Here is a 14,682-nt window from a genome sequence, read left to right on the forward strand (position 1 = left end):
GCGGGCCGTGAGGACGCAGCAGTCCAAAGTTGCATGTGGAACGGTGTTGCGGGGTTTGGAGACCACCCCACCCACAGGGGGAGCTTCCCCATCTGCCTCCCTGAGCTCTGAGCTGAATGCAGGGAAACAGCTTGGGTTTGGGTTGGAGCTCGGGGTCTTATCAGCTGGGCTGGGCGGGCTCCGGTTACGTACAACGGGTATTTCCCATGGACTTTGTCGAACTGACCCGACCACTTCTACACTCGACCACCAAACCCAATTGCATACTGCAAGGAAGAGCAGACGAAGCAGCATCATTGCTGCCCCTTCGCCGCAATGCATCTCGTTCCAAAAGAGGTATTGTGCTAGCACACCTTCGCTCTTTCCAGTCTCGAAATGGCTCGCTCTCTAACCCTGCCCCTCTCACGGCCGTCGTCCCTTAGCTTGATAAGCTCGTGATTTCACAGCTTGGCTTTCTCGCACAAAAGAGGCTCGCCAGAGGTGTCAAGCTGAACCATGCCGAGGCCAGCGTAAGTAACTTGGACTTCGAGAGAGTAGTACTGTCCAACAGACGTCGCACCGCTTGGGCATACTCGAGAACCAGCTACTAAACGCTTCACCCACTTGTCAGGCCTTGATTGCGAGCAATTTACAGGAGCTCATCCGAGATGGACAACACACAGTCGCCGACCTGATGAGCATCGGGGCCACCATGCTCGGCCGCCGCCACGTCCTGCCCTCAGTCCCTGCCACGCTCCACGAGATCCAGGTCGAGGGCACATTCCCTTCCGGGACGTACCTCGTGACCGTCCATAATCCCATCTCCACCGAGGATGGAGATCTCGAGAAGGCTCTATACAGCAGTTTCCTGCCTGTGCCCAGTCAACGGCTGTTTCCCATGCCTCCAGCGGAAGCGTACGAGGCTCACAACGAGCCTGGCGCGGTAGTCGTCGTCAAGGACGTCCGGGTCAAGCTCAACGAGGGCCGCAGGCGGATACGGCTCAAGGTCACCAGCAAAGGTGATCGCCCAATCCAGGTCGGCAGCCACTACCACTTTATCGAGACGAACCCATACCTCGAGTTTGACCGGGAGAAGGCGTACGGGTTTCGGCTGGACATCCCCGCAGGCACGTCGGTGCGGTTCGAGCCCGGCGACACCAAAACGGTGACGATGGTCGAGATTGGTGGTAATAAGGTCATTCGCGGCGGGAATAATCTGGCGTCTGGTCCGGTGGACTTGTCTCGCGCTGCTGATATTGTGGCTAACCTGCAGCGGGCTGGCTTTTCACACGCCCCGGAACCCGTCGGCGATATGGCGTTTGTTGATGTGTACTCGATGGACAGAACTGCTTACAAGACCATGTTCGGGCCGACTGTTGGAGATGTCGTCCGGCTGGGCCTTACAGACCTTTGGATCAAGGTTGAGAAGGATCTCACGTTCTATGGCGACGAGTGCAAGTTTGGCGGAGGCAAGACACTACGTGAGGGCATGGGCCAGATGAGCGGATGCCCAGATTCGGAGTCGCTTGACCTGGTTGTCGTCAATGCTCTGATTGTCGATTGGACTGGCATCTACAAGGCTGATATCGGAGTGAAGAACGGCATGATCGTTGGCATCGGCAAAGCTGGCAACCCAGATGTCATGGACGGAGTTACGCCAGGGATGATTGTTGGCAGCTGCACCGATGTCATTGCTGGCGAGAACAAGATCATTACCGCTGGAGGTTTCGACTCGCACATCCATTTCATCTGCCCACAGCAAGCAAACGAATCGCTTGCTTCGGGTGTCACCACCATATTGGGGGGAGGTGTTGGTCCAAGGTATGCCGATTATCTGAATTAGAGCTGAGCTTGACTGCTGACCCGCTGGCTCGCAGTGCTGGAACAAGTGCTACAACCTGTACACCGGGAGCGAATTACACCAAGTTGATGCTGCAGGCTGGCGACGCTATCCCCTTGAATATTGGCATAACCGGCAAGGGTAATGATTGTGATCCGCATGCCCTCCGGGAACAGGTCATTGCTGGCCAATGCGGTCTGAAGCTTCACGAGGATTGGGGCACAACTCCGGCGGCCATCGACTCCTGTCTTACTGTCTGCGACGAGTTGGATGTGCAGTGCCTTATCCATACCGATACGCTGAACGAATCTGGCTATGTCGAGAGCACCATCGCCGCGATCAAGAACCGGACCATCCATACCTACCATACCGAAGGCGCAGGTGGCGGCCATGCTCCGGACATCATCAGTGTCGTCGAGCATCCAAACGTACTGCCCAGTTCGACAAACCCGACACGTCCATACACGCGCAACACTCTAGACGAGCACCTTGATATGCTCATGGTCTGCCACCACTTGTCCAAGAACATTCCCGAAGACGTGGCCTTTGCCGAGTCTCGCATTCGCGCCGAGACCATTGCGGCTGAGGACGTCTTGCACGACCTTGGAGCCATCAGCATGATGTCGAGCGACTCGCAGGCGATGGGCCGCTGCGGAGAGGTGATTTTGCGTACATGGAACACGGCACACAAAAACAAGGTTCAGCGTGGATATCTCCCCGAGGACGATGGCACTGGCGCGGACAACTTCCGGGTGAAGCGCTATGTGAGCAAGTACACTGTGAATCCAGCGATTGCTCAGGGCTTCGGTCATCTCATCGGCAGTATCGAGGTTGGCAAACTGGCCGACTTTGTGGTTTGGGATCCTGCCTGGTTCGCGACGAAGCCAAGCTTGGTCGTGAAGAGTGGCCACATTGCGTGGGCGCAGATGGTAAGTCACCTCGTTGCCATTACGTTACGGACCCCAACCTCTTTTGTAGGAGCACAAACCCCGTCATGTATACTGACATGTGTCACAGGGCGACCCGAATGCGTCCATTCCCACGATTCAGCCCGTCATCGGCAGGCCCATGTACGCTCCACTCGTGCCCTCCACATCGGTCACGTTCGTTTCACAGGCGAGCATCGACACTGGTGTGGTGGCCTCATATGGCCTGCGCAAGCGTGTGGAGCCGGTCAAGAATTGCCGCAACATCGGCAAGCGCGACATGAAGTTCAATGACACGATGCCCAAGATGAGGGTGGACCCGGAGACATACACCGTCGAGGCGGATGGGGTGCACTGCACCGCGGAGCCCTCTGAGCAGTTACCGCTCACGCAGGCTTACTTTGTATACTGATGGCAATAGCGAGCCATTCGATCTACGATACTGAGGATCTATCGTCTTTTATGTAAGTGTTCGCGGTTGGGTGGGCTTTGAAGCTGCCCGGCCACAGCCCAGTCGAGTTTTCTGATTGTGGAATTGACCAATTAATACAGATCACGAGCCATTGTATAACCCTTGCCCGCCAGACATTGACGATGCTATAGCTGCGAATGAAAAAGGTACAAAAGAGATAACACCCATGATCCGATATACTTGAACAGAGTCATCAGGTTCATTGGCAAGTGATGTGACATGCTGAGCGTTTGTTGCTGGGCGCCTTCTCAGGTTGGCATAAGCGACCACGAATTCCAACAGCAGTCGACAAAGACTGCCCGGTTAGCTCAATCGGTAGAGCGTGAGACTCTTAATCTCAAGGTTGCGGGTTCGACCCCCGCATCGGGCTCAATTCCCGATGCATCCCACTGTAGTGGGATAAATCGCACCTACTTTTTGCCAGTTCTTTTTTGTTCCGATATCTTATAATGTCACGGGATCGCAGTTTTGGATCAGTTTGCTGTGGTTGGCCGTGCCAATGTTTCTGCATAAAAGTGGGCCGAAGCACATCTTGGCCTCGTAGGTATTTACGAGTTGGTCAAGGTTCCAATCAACATTTGAATGATGTTCGTCGCTGCGAAGCGTTTAGTATTCGTACCCTCTGCTGGCCTGAACTGGGGGTGGTTAGGTAGAGTGAATCATGAGACTCACGCCAGAATTGTGATAAGAACACGACACTGGGACCATCCCGTCGCTGCTTATTCGTGATTTACTCGCTGCCAAATGGGCGGCGCTCTTTCACCGTGGTCGTCGTCGTCGTCGTCGTCGTCGTGGTTTGTCCACAAACACTCAGTCTTGTTTTGTTCCCCGACAACTATAAAGGCACCTACATAGACTTTGTTGAGATCTAGAATATAGACCGTCCTCCGCCTTACTCTTCAGTACCATTCTTGCGGACAAAATTGGCACGGGCTCGATCTCAAGTCTTGTGCATCGAATTAACGTGGATGCCTGTAAGTCAAAAGAAAGGGAAGGTAATTTGAAGTACCTTTAGTTCTGCTATTCCCTTGGTTTCAAGTTGAGAACGCAAACACCCGTCTCTATATATGCTGGGCCTTTCTTTTTTCTTTTCTCCCCCCTTTCATTACTTCTTGAAGAACTAAATCCCTTGTTTTGACTTGTCGTTGCTAGCCAGGTACAAGAGCATCGACATCCCAGCCTCACGCATGATATTCATCCTACACGCTGATTTCAGGGCAAGGGGGGGTTTCTTCTCAGTAAATCGCATCGCATTCATTCATCCTGTACTACGTAGATGTCTCATCGAATCATCATGACCGCATTGGCTGCTCATCTCAATCAACCCCACACAACTTTTCCTCACATGCCCACCTCAACTCCTTTCGCCATGCTGCAGCTGTCCTTGTCCGCGAATTCACAATCTACCAACCGCCCTCGCGGCGACGGCCATACTCGTTGCTCTCGTCCTCGTCACCACCGCGGCCATACTCTTGACGGCTGCCGTAGGAGTCATTGCCGCCACCGTATTCCTGGCGACGACCCCCGTAAGAGTCGCTGTCACCTCCACCATACTCCTGGCGGCGGCTGCTATACGAGTCATTGTTGCTACCGTACTCTTGCTGGCGGCCGTAGGAGTCAGCTTCGCCGTGGCGTCTGCCGGACGAGCTGTTGTCCTCGTCATCATTGCGGCGGCCACCATAGCTCTGCTCCTGGCGACGGCCGTACGAGTTGCCGTCATCATCGTCCCTGCGACTCGAGCCGTAGCTCTGCTGGGAGCTCTCGTAGCGGGTTTCGGAGCGGGACTCGTAACCACCACCGTAGCTGGACTGAGTCTCGGTGCGCTGCTCTGTGCTGTAGCCTCCGTACCCATCGGAGCGTTGTTCGGAGCGGCGGTACTCGCTGGACTCGCCACCACCGGCGTGGTGCGTCTGGGAGTACTGCGCCTGTCCGTAGGTGTTGCCAGAGTGGCCGTACTCCTGGCGGGTTTCGGTGACGGAGCCGTCATCATCTCGGTGTCGACTCGAGTGAGTCTCCTTCTCGTCGTTTCCGAATGCACCGCCGAGCAGAGATCCAGCAACCTTGCCAAGGAAACCGCCGCCGCCGCCCTCGTTGTCATCGCCACCGCCGCCAAGGAAGGAGCCAAAGCCACCAGAGTTCTTGTTCTTATACTCGGGGATGTTGACCTGACCACCAGAGGCCTGATTCACAAGATCGGAGATGCCGCCGCTGACACCTTCGACAATGGCACCGGCAGCAGCGGCCGCAATCTTGTCCTCGAAAGTACCGCCCTTGCTGAAGTTCTTGTGCATCTTGAGGGGTGCACAGCAGCCGTGGCCGGTGTCATGCTGGCCCTCCCTGTGGTTCTCGCCACGCTCGACACCCTCACGCGAGAGCTTGCGACGGTACTCGTCGCGGCCCTCGTCAGACATACCCTCCCACCACTCCTGGACAGAGCGGAACATGATCCGGCGACCGTCCTGGGCGCCGTCGCGGCCTTCTTGGCGCTGAGCAGGGTGATGGAGGACACCGGTGACAATGCGGTCGTTGAGACGCCTGACGTCGACGTTCTCGTCATCCCACGCCTCCATGATCTGGGGCACGACCCAGGCGACGACCTGCGCCGCAGTCTTGCCAGCAGGCTCGTTCAGGATCTGTTGATCGTCTGTCAGCCAACGCCGAGCATGGAATGGTCGTGTAGGTAGTGACTTACGTTGGTGAAGTGGTCCTTGGACAGCATGGAGTGGGTAGGATCGGTGCAGCGGTCGTCGTTGAAGACGATGTGCTGCTCGTTCTGGCTGGACTGAATAATCTCCGAGGATCCAGTGCGCAGCTCGTTCTTGATCTGCTGGAGAATAGGCACGACCATAGGAGCCATGATCGAAAAGACCCACAGGGACATCTGCTCCTCGAGCTGCTCGATGATCTGGGGGAGGATCGGGATCTTATCAAAGGCCTCGCTGATGTTCATAAAGAGCTCGTCGTGGAACTCGATGGCAGGCATGATCTGGCGGAAGACATCCTGGACGTAGCGGGTGAACTCTTCGGGCTCGCGAGGTGAGATGCGGGCCTGCTGCATCTGGGCGTTCGAGGCATTGTCCTGGATTTCGTGCATCTTCTGCTTCTTGTCGCTGGTGCCGCCGCCGCCGAGCAGGCCGTCCGGGATCTTATCGAGGAGGCCCTCAATGATGCTGGTGTCGTTGCGGGCGTTGTTCTGGAGCGTACCCTCGAGATCCTCGATCTCACTCTGGGTCATCTTGTCGGACACTGCATTCTGGTCAGTGACTGTCTGTTATGGGTCGTCCATGTGAATAACTCACTCTCGCCAGTAACAGAGTGCAGGAAATCGACACCACCGAAAGTACCAGTGACAATAGGGTACACGGAGTCACGGGCGGCGGGGATACGCATCTGAGTGTCGCGGCCGACATGAGGGAAAATATCACGCTCGCCAAGCTCAATCAGAGCCAGTTCCGTGTAGTTGCTGTGAGCCAGGAAATCTGTTAACTGGTTAGTGGCGGGAACAAGAGCCAAGAGTTTAGTTGGCAGAGTCAGTACCTTCGAGACAGTGCAGACCAGTTCCGAGCAGACGGAGAGCCTCGTGCAGCTCGGCCTTGTTACGGCTGTTCTTGTAGCTGCGAGCCAGCTCAATGCTCTTGCCAAAGAGGTTGCGGACGTGCTTGGCCGAAGTCATGATGCCAACGTTCTCGTTGGCGATGTAGTTCTTCATGCCCGTCTCCTCGTCAATGCCGAGCTCCACACGCTCGTCGACAGGGCCTCGAAGCCTGCGGTCATACTGAGTGGCATCCTCGTTGTCGGCATAGTTCTTGGGGTTGTCGATGTGGTCCTCAGGGCGGTAGCAACCAAGACGGTCGGCCGTGACCTCGAACTCGCGGGATCCGTAACCGAAAGTCAGGAAACCGAGAACGCAGAGCAGCAACCGAATAGCCTCGGCCGACACAGACTTGACCGTGCCGACATCGATAGCCTGGGAGTAGTCACTGAAGATGGAGGTTGAGTTAGTCAATGTCTTCCTCGCGAGAAGTGCCTCCGTCGTTTCTTCAAGAGGGGGGTCTCACCGGAGCCAGTTTCCGAAGTAGACGCGGGAGATGTTGAGCTTGTCGAATTTCTTGCCGCCAGCGACACGGGCCATCACGAGGGTGAGGAGTGTGTCCTCGAGATCGCCATGGCGCCCTGGAGTGGGGTGGTTGTGAGCACATTGCGAACAGAGCAGACCACGCAGCCGCAGCGAATGCGTATGGAAGCAGGGACAACGTACAGTTCTGGCCCTCGACCTTGGAGATGCTGGCGATGTTACCAGCACCGAAAGCATGGGCTGGGCTGGCCAGCAGCAGGAAAACAGCCAGTCCCAGGAGGACCGGGAACGGCTTGAGCGAGAACATCGCAGAGGGGTGCGGCCGAAGCACACTGTAAGGGTGTGGAGGAGATCTCTGTTTTGTATTTCCGAGGCAAGTCTCGCAAGTTGCAACTGGGAGACCTGAAGATGATGTGAAGTTGTGAAATGCAGAGAATAGCAAGCTGGGACGAATGTTTTCAGGAGTAAAGCGGGAGCTTCGAGGCAGGTGGGCGGGGCAATGGAGGGATCGAGCTAGGGGAGCTGTCAACACCTGCAAGTGGCCCGGTCGCAGACTGAAACGAAGGAGGGGTCGTCGTCAAGGCGCGCTCTTGCTGCTAGGTATTGTTTGATGGCGGGTTGCTGGCTGGGAGCGATTACGTCGTCTTGCACTGGTGGGTGGCACGTGAAGCTCGCGATTCGCTCGAGGGGCAGCGCCAGGGGGAGGGGTCCTGGGGCGGGTGCGTGTAGCGTCATTGTCGGCTGCCATGATCTGCAGCTGGGCTCCCCCTTTGTCTCCACCATCCACGCAAGAGCATGGATCCAGATGCCGCCCGTGCCCGGCTGCTCAGACTGCCGCGCCTTGGATTAAGCCAGCTCGAGACCGGGAAGTTGGCACAGCATGATGTGATGGTGTGTGTTATCGTAGGCCCGCGGGTGGGCGGCCGGCTGGCTGGCTGGATGCAACAATCGGCTTGGGCCTGCGATGCGGCTACCAACAGAGTTAGATGGTTATTATAGTTATCCTCCAAACTTTATGCTTAACGGCGGTATAGCTTTGCATCCTCGCAGGATCCAAGGGTTGTTTGGACTAGCGGACCCAGCCCGGCCGCGTCTTGAGAGGATCGTTTCGGCCGTTCTGGCCTGCCACGGCCGTGGAGGCGAGCGCAGCCACCAAACAAGCCACTTGCTTGTCCTTGACCCCGTGCTATTCAAATAGCAAAAGATTCAGGTTAGGCGATGGCTTCGTACCTGCAAGTTGGGGGAGAGAGAGGGGTCGTCGTCGCCTGGTTTTGAAAGTGGGTCAGCAGTGACGCCACAGCTTTCACTCACGATCGCACTGCAAGGGCGTGGATCATCGTGCAGAGACTCCGTGTCCCATCTGGACTGACAGAGTTCTCCGACTCGACCAATCAGGCTGTCAGTCTTGACGGGTCCTGGCCTTGTTGAAACACCCGTCTCAGGGTAACACTGCGTAGCACTATGGCCCAGGTGCTGGCATTTTCCTAACGCCCAAAGATTCTAAAAGATTGATAAGACAACGAGGAAGAACAAAGTGACAAGAAAACTGAAGTCATAAATGCCCGCACCTACAACATTGCCCGATCGTTCCAAGCCCAGGAAAACCCGTAGTATTACTGGCAGTCTCTCGTCTCAATCCAAATATTCGCTCATGCCACAAAGAGAATTGATGCCACGAACAATAACGCTCCAGAACTGTCTCGTCCTCACGGATTCACTAAGGAGAAGCCCCTTTCTTGAAACAAAATTATTGTATAGCGTCCCGTAAAATAAAGTCATGTCTCAACAAACATTGATTCACAGCAAACAGCGCGTACGTGGGTAAGGCCTTGAGCAATAGGCAGATTATCATATTGAAAGGACGTTGAACGTGGTCGAGTTGGCATCCAGCACTCCATGCTCGACCAACGGAATCGGTATGGCGCTCACTTTGACTATTCTCCACCAGAACCCCTGGGAATCTTGCACTCATCACAGAACGAATTTGACAGCTTGTATGATTGTTCTGCTCTCGGTACATAGTTGTGTGGGAATCCTCATCCTAGCACAAGGAATGATCATGCGTGCTTCGCGGAGCGCTTTGACTTGCTGTGAACATGTCTGCATGGCCTCAAGCCAAACCGTGCGCGCTGAAGTGCTTCATGACAACTAGCATATAATCCCTACCATGAAGAACACAGCCGTTGATCCGACCTCTCCCTTCACGAAATGCAATGCTCAGCCTTGTATGGGCGGACAGATGGACAGACCCAGGGATGCTGTCAACCTAGGGTATTGATCACTTGCGCCAAATATCGCAATGAAGGCCCGAAAACCAGGGCTCGACCTTCTAAGCTCAATGTCACAGTTTCGTTGGCTTTAGAGCAAGCATTGGGATTCGGGGATGTGGTGGCAATGCTCCTCCGCTACAAACGCGAACCACGATCTTGTGATTCAGGAACAAGTTGAGACATCCCATTAGCATCGCAATTTCTTATGTGGACAAACTTGCCACGGCAATTTGGCAAGGCAATACTCATGTCTAAACGCAATAATGATAATCGCGCGGCGCATGTCTTTGACTGCTCACCCATGGTCATCGAGTCATTGAATTGTGCCAATTCCGCCAATGCCACGTGGAGGGGAGCGCGGAACTTGGTCGCCTCAGTCATGCCGCAATTTCGGAGTCCAGAGATCCATCAACTGCGCAACTTCCAGACCATCGCCGTCCGGGTCACGGCATATGCTGGATCTCTGCGGGCAGTCGAGGATGACATGCAGCTTGTGGGTGAGGGTCAGGCATTCCCGGTGTCTTCGTAGATCGCAGCTTTTCTTCCGCGCCTCGACGACACAACCGCCAGCAGAACTTACTTCCAAGTACGACATAGTGATAACAACGATGACGCTATCCTGTGACGAATGGTTCAAACCGTATGGGCTGCAGCACAGGCAATCCGAGGACATGCCTGGGCTATGTAGTTGATTTTGACTCGAGAGTATTCTCCTGTTCCTTCCCTCTTGAGCCGTTCAGCACATAATGGCGGATGGTCGTCGGCCTGCAAATGACATGTCCGAACAGGCATTTGAGGTTTCAGGGGCTAGCCGGGTTCAAACGTACAAAGTGCATGTCGCACTTTTCTTTTGCCCGCACGGGAGGTGGTATGTGAAACTGTGCAGTCGCCCTTTTAGGCTTGATTACCACAATCAACGTGGCCACAGCAGCTTCCTTTTCATGTACCATTGTACGCCAGCAGCAGCAGCAGCAACGGTCCACGTCCGTTGCCTGCGAGTTCTGCAGCAAAAGCACACCGAATTATTTCGCAGACCGCAGAAGTTTCCCCGGCCTTGACGCGTTTTAACTGTTTCGACTCTGTGCTGGACATTGCCTGCTGCCTGCTCGAACCACTGGTAGGTGACGCGGCACGAAACCCAGATCCGCATGAGCTTAAGAGGGGTGGCGCGTGGCTCCCTGTCGGAGTGACATGGCAAGGTATATGATTCGTGTCCACTTTGCGCGGAACGTGTTGCTAAGGTCACGTAGGGCAGCTCGCATGATGGCATGGCAGGCCGGTGACAGACGACGGACAGGACTCGACCGGCTCGCTCCGAGCGCCAACCGAGCCAGATGCTCTCGAAGCGGTAAGCAGAAGAGCTTATATGCCCGGCGAGGCTGGGGTTGCTGCCCGAGAAGGATCAGTCGGTGTTTATCTTAAGGTACAGTAGGCGAGGTGGGACGGCACAGGTTTCGCGAGGACAAGCCGCCGGAGACAGCCAAGCTTTGCTGGGCATGGGACACAAGCTTTAAGGGAGTGGGGCGGGCGCGCCTTGGCCTCGAGCTAATTCGCCAGCTGGGAACTGGGCACTCCCGGCCCGATGGCTTGCAGAGGCTTCCGCCCACCGAAGCCAACGATGGATGGGCCCGACGCGTGGCCACGAGTGATGCTTACCTCCGGCGCCGATGGTGTGCCCAGTCCAGGATGGGCAGGTCGTGCGATAGAGTGAAAGAGAGAGAGCGAGGGACGTACAAACACACACACACACACACAGAGAGACAATTAATACTGGCGCGAAGGATATCCCCTTCTGCCCATAATTACCTCGTAGCCTTGTCCCATCGCCAGATCCCCTGGCGTGGGGCCCTGGCTCGAGTCGAGACGAGTTGGCGCTAATCCTGCACGCCGCGAAGAGCCGGTTATCCGGTGTGGGCGCAACGGGCAATCATTTGATCCTCCTCTCCTCGAGGCAGTCGTGTCGTGGTGGCCCCCCCAAGGGGCTTAAGTCGCCTGGGGCAGGCGTCACCCCCCATCTCCATGCCTGGATCCTCTCGATCCCTCAGTGGCCATGTTGCCCCGTACCTTAAGACAAGACCCTGCCCAGACCTCTTGGCCCTTTCCCACACGGGCTCTGCTGTTCCCTCCTGCTCTCCCACTTTCCCACTTTCTCTCTCCCTCCTGCGCAGCCAAGCCTTTCTCCCTCTCCCCCCGGATTCCTTGGGTCTTGGCATCCGACCAAACGCAGTTGAGAGGTCGCTTTCCGTCCCTGACTGCCGGGTCATCGATCGTCGATCCTTTGTAGCCTCATCAGCTCGACACTGTCGCACGCTCCGGCCATCCTTTGACGACCCCGTCCTTGGCTGCTTCTCTGTCGTGGCTTTGCTTTGCTTGCTGCTGCTTGTGTGGACAACGCAGCGCAGCGCGGCCTCTCCAGCAGTCCCACCGCCCGCCGCCCACCGAGCTCTAGGCCCAACGCCGCCACCCACACCCACCCTTCAGCCCCAGTTGGCCTTGCCCTCACTCGTCCTCTTCTCTCCTTCCTCGATTGCGCGCCATTCACCAGCATCACTCCGGACGTCTCATCACAAAACGTCAAACGTGGGACGCCTGCGACCTGCTCATCGCCTGTGACACACGACTATACCGTCCCGGCTCGCTGGCCTCGCCCGGCTGCGCGGGAACATGACCCGCAAGCATGTGTACGTCTGCACCCCGATTGTCTTGTCCCGCCTTGGCCTCCTTCTTGGCTTCTGCTTGGCGCCGTCCACCGTGCCCATCCTGTCTCTCCCCAGTCCTCGCCCGGCTGACACCTTGATATCTAGCACTGAACGAGGTTCGCAATGTCGTGTAAGTCATTTTCCGTCTTCGCCTGTCTCCTTGGCATCCACAGGTGGCCGTCTCGATGCGCGTCAAAGGCAATCGCCGACCGTGCCTCACACCATCCTGCTGGCAGGTGCGATGATGCGGGCGTGCTGCCGCATGCTCGCGAATATCATCGACGTGTCTCGCCGTTTGTCTCTGCTATCCATCCATCGTAGCACAGCAGACACCACCCCGCGGCTCCTCTCGTTGCTGTCATCTCTGTCGGGCCCTTCAAACCGACTCCTCATAATCGCTTCTTTGGATTGAGAGCTGACATGTGCGTCAAGTCTTCTGCTATCTAATCCCTACACGGGCGGTCAAGTCGTACCGAGCACGATTGTCGCCGATGTCACAGAACTATCTGTAAGTTTCATTCCCTTGTTTTGATACTTCCAACCCCTAGGTGAGGCACAGTATACTGACTCGAGCGCCACTGCGCAGCCCGATATCAACGACGCGACGTCTCTTGCTGGCAACATTACTACTCTCTCCATGACCAGCACGCCAGCACAAGACGGTGCAGTGATTCAAGGACTATTATACGTTCCGGACCTGGATGCCAACGACCCGTGTCAACAGCTTATACCAGATTATGTCCCGTCGAATGTCACTCGGCGGAATGATCTCCCACCTATGAACTACAACCTGATTGCCCTCGTTCCTTGGATCAGTCCCAGCTGCACGGAATCGTACCTGACCGTGGTTCGTCGGAACCCTATCAGAGCTATGCTTGTTTACCTGCCATCAAATAACGTCTCGCAACCTCCTCCGGCGTCCGACAGCATATGGGCTCTTCCAAGCGGCGATGGATGGAAGACACAGAATCGACACCCAGTCTATGCCGTCCCTGGTGCGTGGGGTTCGGCGATGATGACGCAGCTCAGCCTTTACTCGGGAAATCTCACCGAGATCCCATACGGAGACAACATCACGGCGGCGCTGAATCCCAATCCCGAAGATTACGTTCGAGTCTGGACGCAGCTCACTGTTGGACGGCCAGAAGACAGTCTTGATCTTTGGGTTTTCATGCTCATCGTCATCGGTCTGGTGACTTTCATCATCGGATGTACCACGATTGGTATGCGCTGGGTGCGGCGCTGTCGGCGCGAGTCACTGCGGCAGCGCGTGCTCGGGGGCGACGTCAACCTCGAAGCACAGGGGATCATGCGACTGCGAGTTCCCCTCGACCACGTCCAAAGTTTCCCACTGTATCTGTACGACTTTGAGAATACCGGACTATCAAAGACTCTAAGCAAAATCGCCTCAAGATCGGAGCGCCCCTCATACAAAGACTACGAGTCGCTCCTCGGTTATCAGCCCTGCTGCCAGATCTGTATCGAGAACTTCGTCTCAAAAAAGACAGTCATCCGGGAATTGTCTTGTGGGCACATCTTTCATCCAGAGTGCATCGATGATTACCTCAGCGAGATCAGTTCGCTGTGTCCGGTGTGCAAATGTTCCATGCTACCACAAGGCTTCTGCCCGAAGATTACAGACAATATGGTCCGCCGGGAGTTTGCATCACGCAAAGCGCATGCCCTAGTCATACCCGATCCGAAGCTTTCGTCGTCGGTTTCGAGGGGTGCGCGCTCGCGGTCGAGGATGAACTCATTGTTCAGTAGCCCGACAATTCTGTCAGACCCTATTTCTCAAGCCTCAACGGCTGTTGGCAAGCCGCCTGGCTACTGAAGACACGACAACTCTCCGGGATGCTCTTAACACGAAGACAAGTTCCCACATCCTTCACCTCCACCGAATGATCTACTCAAGATGCCGACACAACCTGCCACGGAAGTTCGGTTACGCTCCACACATTCAAACAAAACATATCTCATTCATGCCTACCCTTTGAAGCATTTTAAAAGGTTCCGAACGCATAGCGAGGCGCACGTTACAGCGACTTTACTGCCGCATTCACTTCTCATTTATTCCAGTCGCTCATAAGCCGGACTTTTATCCACCGCGGTTCATCTGTGGCAACAGCAGCTCATGCACGATAGTCTTTTGATACCCCACATAGTTTTTGCTTTACTCGGCCACATATCTTGGGGCGTTCGTTGGAGTTTATGGCCGTCTCACCATCAGAAGGTTCTTATCCACTGCTGGGATGGCGGAACCATCTTTCCGACTCCGTGTGCTTTTTTTTTTGTATGGTGTGGTGCTCAGGGTCAGCAACGGGTGCGGCGCAGGCATTGTATATAAGCCAGATTTAGCATATCACCCTGAACATATCTCAAAACCACGTATCTAGACCACGTGCATTCCTCTATGTTCCA

General features: G+C 55.6%; 4 protein-coding genes and 1 non-coding gene across 5 annotated transcripts; 4 read left to right on the forward strand and 1 right to left on the reverse strand.

The window, feature by feature from the left end:
* Positions 1–315: 315 nt before the first annotated feature.
* Positions 316–3,157, forward strand: B0I36DRAFT_375303 (urease; the record flags this gene model as incomplete). The annotated part of the gene is made up of 5 exons (XM_046160356.1): positions 316–336; positions 423–509; positions 611–1,800; positions 1,857–2,748; positions 2,837–3,157. The coding sequence occupies 5 exons, from the start codon at positions 316–318 to the stop codon at positions 3,155–3,157; spliced, it is 2,511 nt and encodes an 836-aa protein (XP_046010201.1).
* A 357-nt stretch (positions 3,158–3,514) lies between these two features.
* On the forward strand, positions 3,515–3,587 carry B0I36DRAFT_t113. The gene has a single exon. It is a non-coding gene; the product is annotated as a tRNA-Lys (tRNA).
* An 864-nt stretch (positions 3,588–4,451) lies between these two features.
* B0I36DRAFT_423374 (heterokaryon incompatibility protein Het-C-domain-containing protein) lies at positions 4,452–7,902 on the reverse strand. Its single transcript, XM_046162254.1, has 6 exons — positions 7,476–7,902; positions 7,276–7,390; positions 6,755–7,197; positions 6,517–6,696; positions 5,910–6,463; positions 4,452–5,850 (listed from the first exon to the last, which is right to left on the reverse strand). Exons 1-6 carry the CDS (start codon positions 7,597–7,599, stop codon positions 4,621–4,623), a joined length of 2,646 nt encoding a protein of 881 aa, XP_046010202.1. The 5' UTR covers positions 7,600–7,902; the 3' UTR covers positions 4,452–4,620.
* A 4,141-nt stretch (positions 7,903–12,043) lies between these two features.
* On the forward strand, positions 12,044–14,245 carry B0I36DRAFT_138228 (uncharacterized protein). Its single transcript, XM_046148324.1, has 4 exons — positions 12,044–12,243; positions 12,367–12,391; positions 12,694–12,769; positions 12,848–14,245. The coding sequence occupies exons 1-4, from the start codon at positions 12,240–12,242 to the stop codon at positions 14,093–14,095; spliced, it is 1,353 nt and encodes a 450-aa protein (XP_046010203.1). The 5' UTR covers positions 12,044–12,239; the 3' UTR covers positions 14,096–14,245.
* On the forward strand, positions 14,246–14,656 carry B0I36DRAFT_138229 (uncharacterized protein). The gene has a single exon (XM_046148325.1). The coding sequence runs from the start codon at positions 14,396–14,398 to the stop codon at positions 14,606–14,608; it is 213 nt and encodes a 70-aa protein (XP_046010204.1). The 5' UTR covers positions 14,246–14,395; the 3' UTR covers positions 14,609–14,656.
* Positions 14,657–14,682: the final 26 nt, after the last annotated feature.

This window comes from Microdochium trichocladiopsis (genome assembly GCF_020744255.1).
Source record: "Microdochium trichocladiopsis strain MPI-CAGE-CH-0230 chromosome Unknown B0I36scaffold_7, whole genome shotgun sequence".
Taxonomy (NCBI): domain Eukaryota; kingdom Fungi; phylum Ascomycota; class Sordariomycetes; order Xylariales; family Microdochiaceae; genus Microdochium; species Microdochium trichocladiopsis.

What these genes read in the sequence shown, in the direction of transcription:
- B0I36DRAFT_423374 (XM_046162254.1), bottom strand. Translation starts at nt 7,599, where the DNA reads ATGTTCTCGCTCAAGCCGTTCCCGGTCCTCCTGGGACTGGCTGTTTTC. An exon ending in TGGTCTGCACTGTCTCGAAG is followed by an intron (nt 6,697 to 6,754) that starts GTACTGACTCTG and finishes ACCAGTTAACAG; the next exon opens with ATTTCCTGGCTCACAGCAAC. An exon ending in GCACTCTGTTACTGGCGAGA is followed by an intron (nt 6,464 to 6,516) that starts GTGAGTTATTCA and finishes ACCAGAATGCAG; the next exon opens with TGTCCGACAAGATGACCCAG.
- B0I36DRAFT_138228 (XM_046148324.1), top strand. An exon ending in AACGAGGTTCGCAATGTCGT is followed by an intron (nt 12,392 to 12,693) that starts GTAAGTCATTTT and finishes ATGTGCGTCAAG; the next exon opens with TCTTCTGCTATCTAATCCCT. An exon ending in CCGATGTCACAGAACTATCT is followed by an intron (nt 12,770 to 12,847) that starts GTAAGTTTCATT and finishes GCCACTGCGCAG; the next exon opens with CCCGATATCAACGACGCGAC.
- B0I36DRAFT_138229 (XM_046148325.1), top strand. Translation starts at nt 14,396, where the DNA reads ATGCACGATAGTCTTTTGATACCCCACATAGTTTTTGCTTTACTCGGC.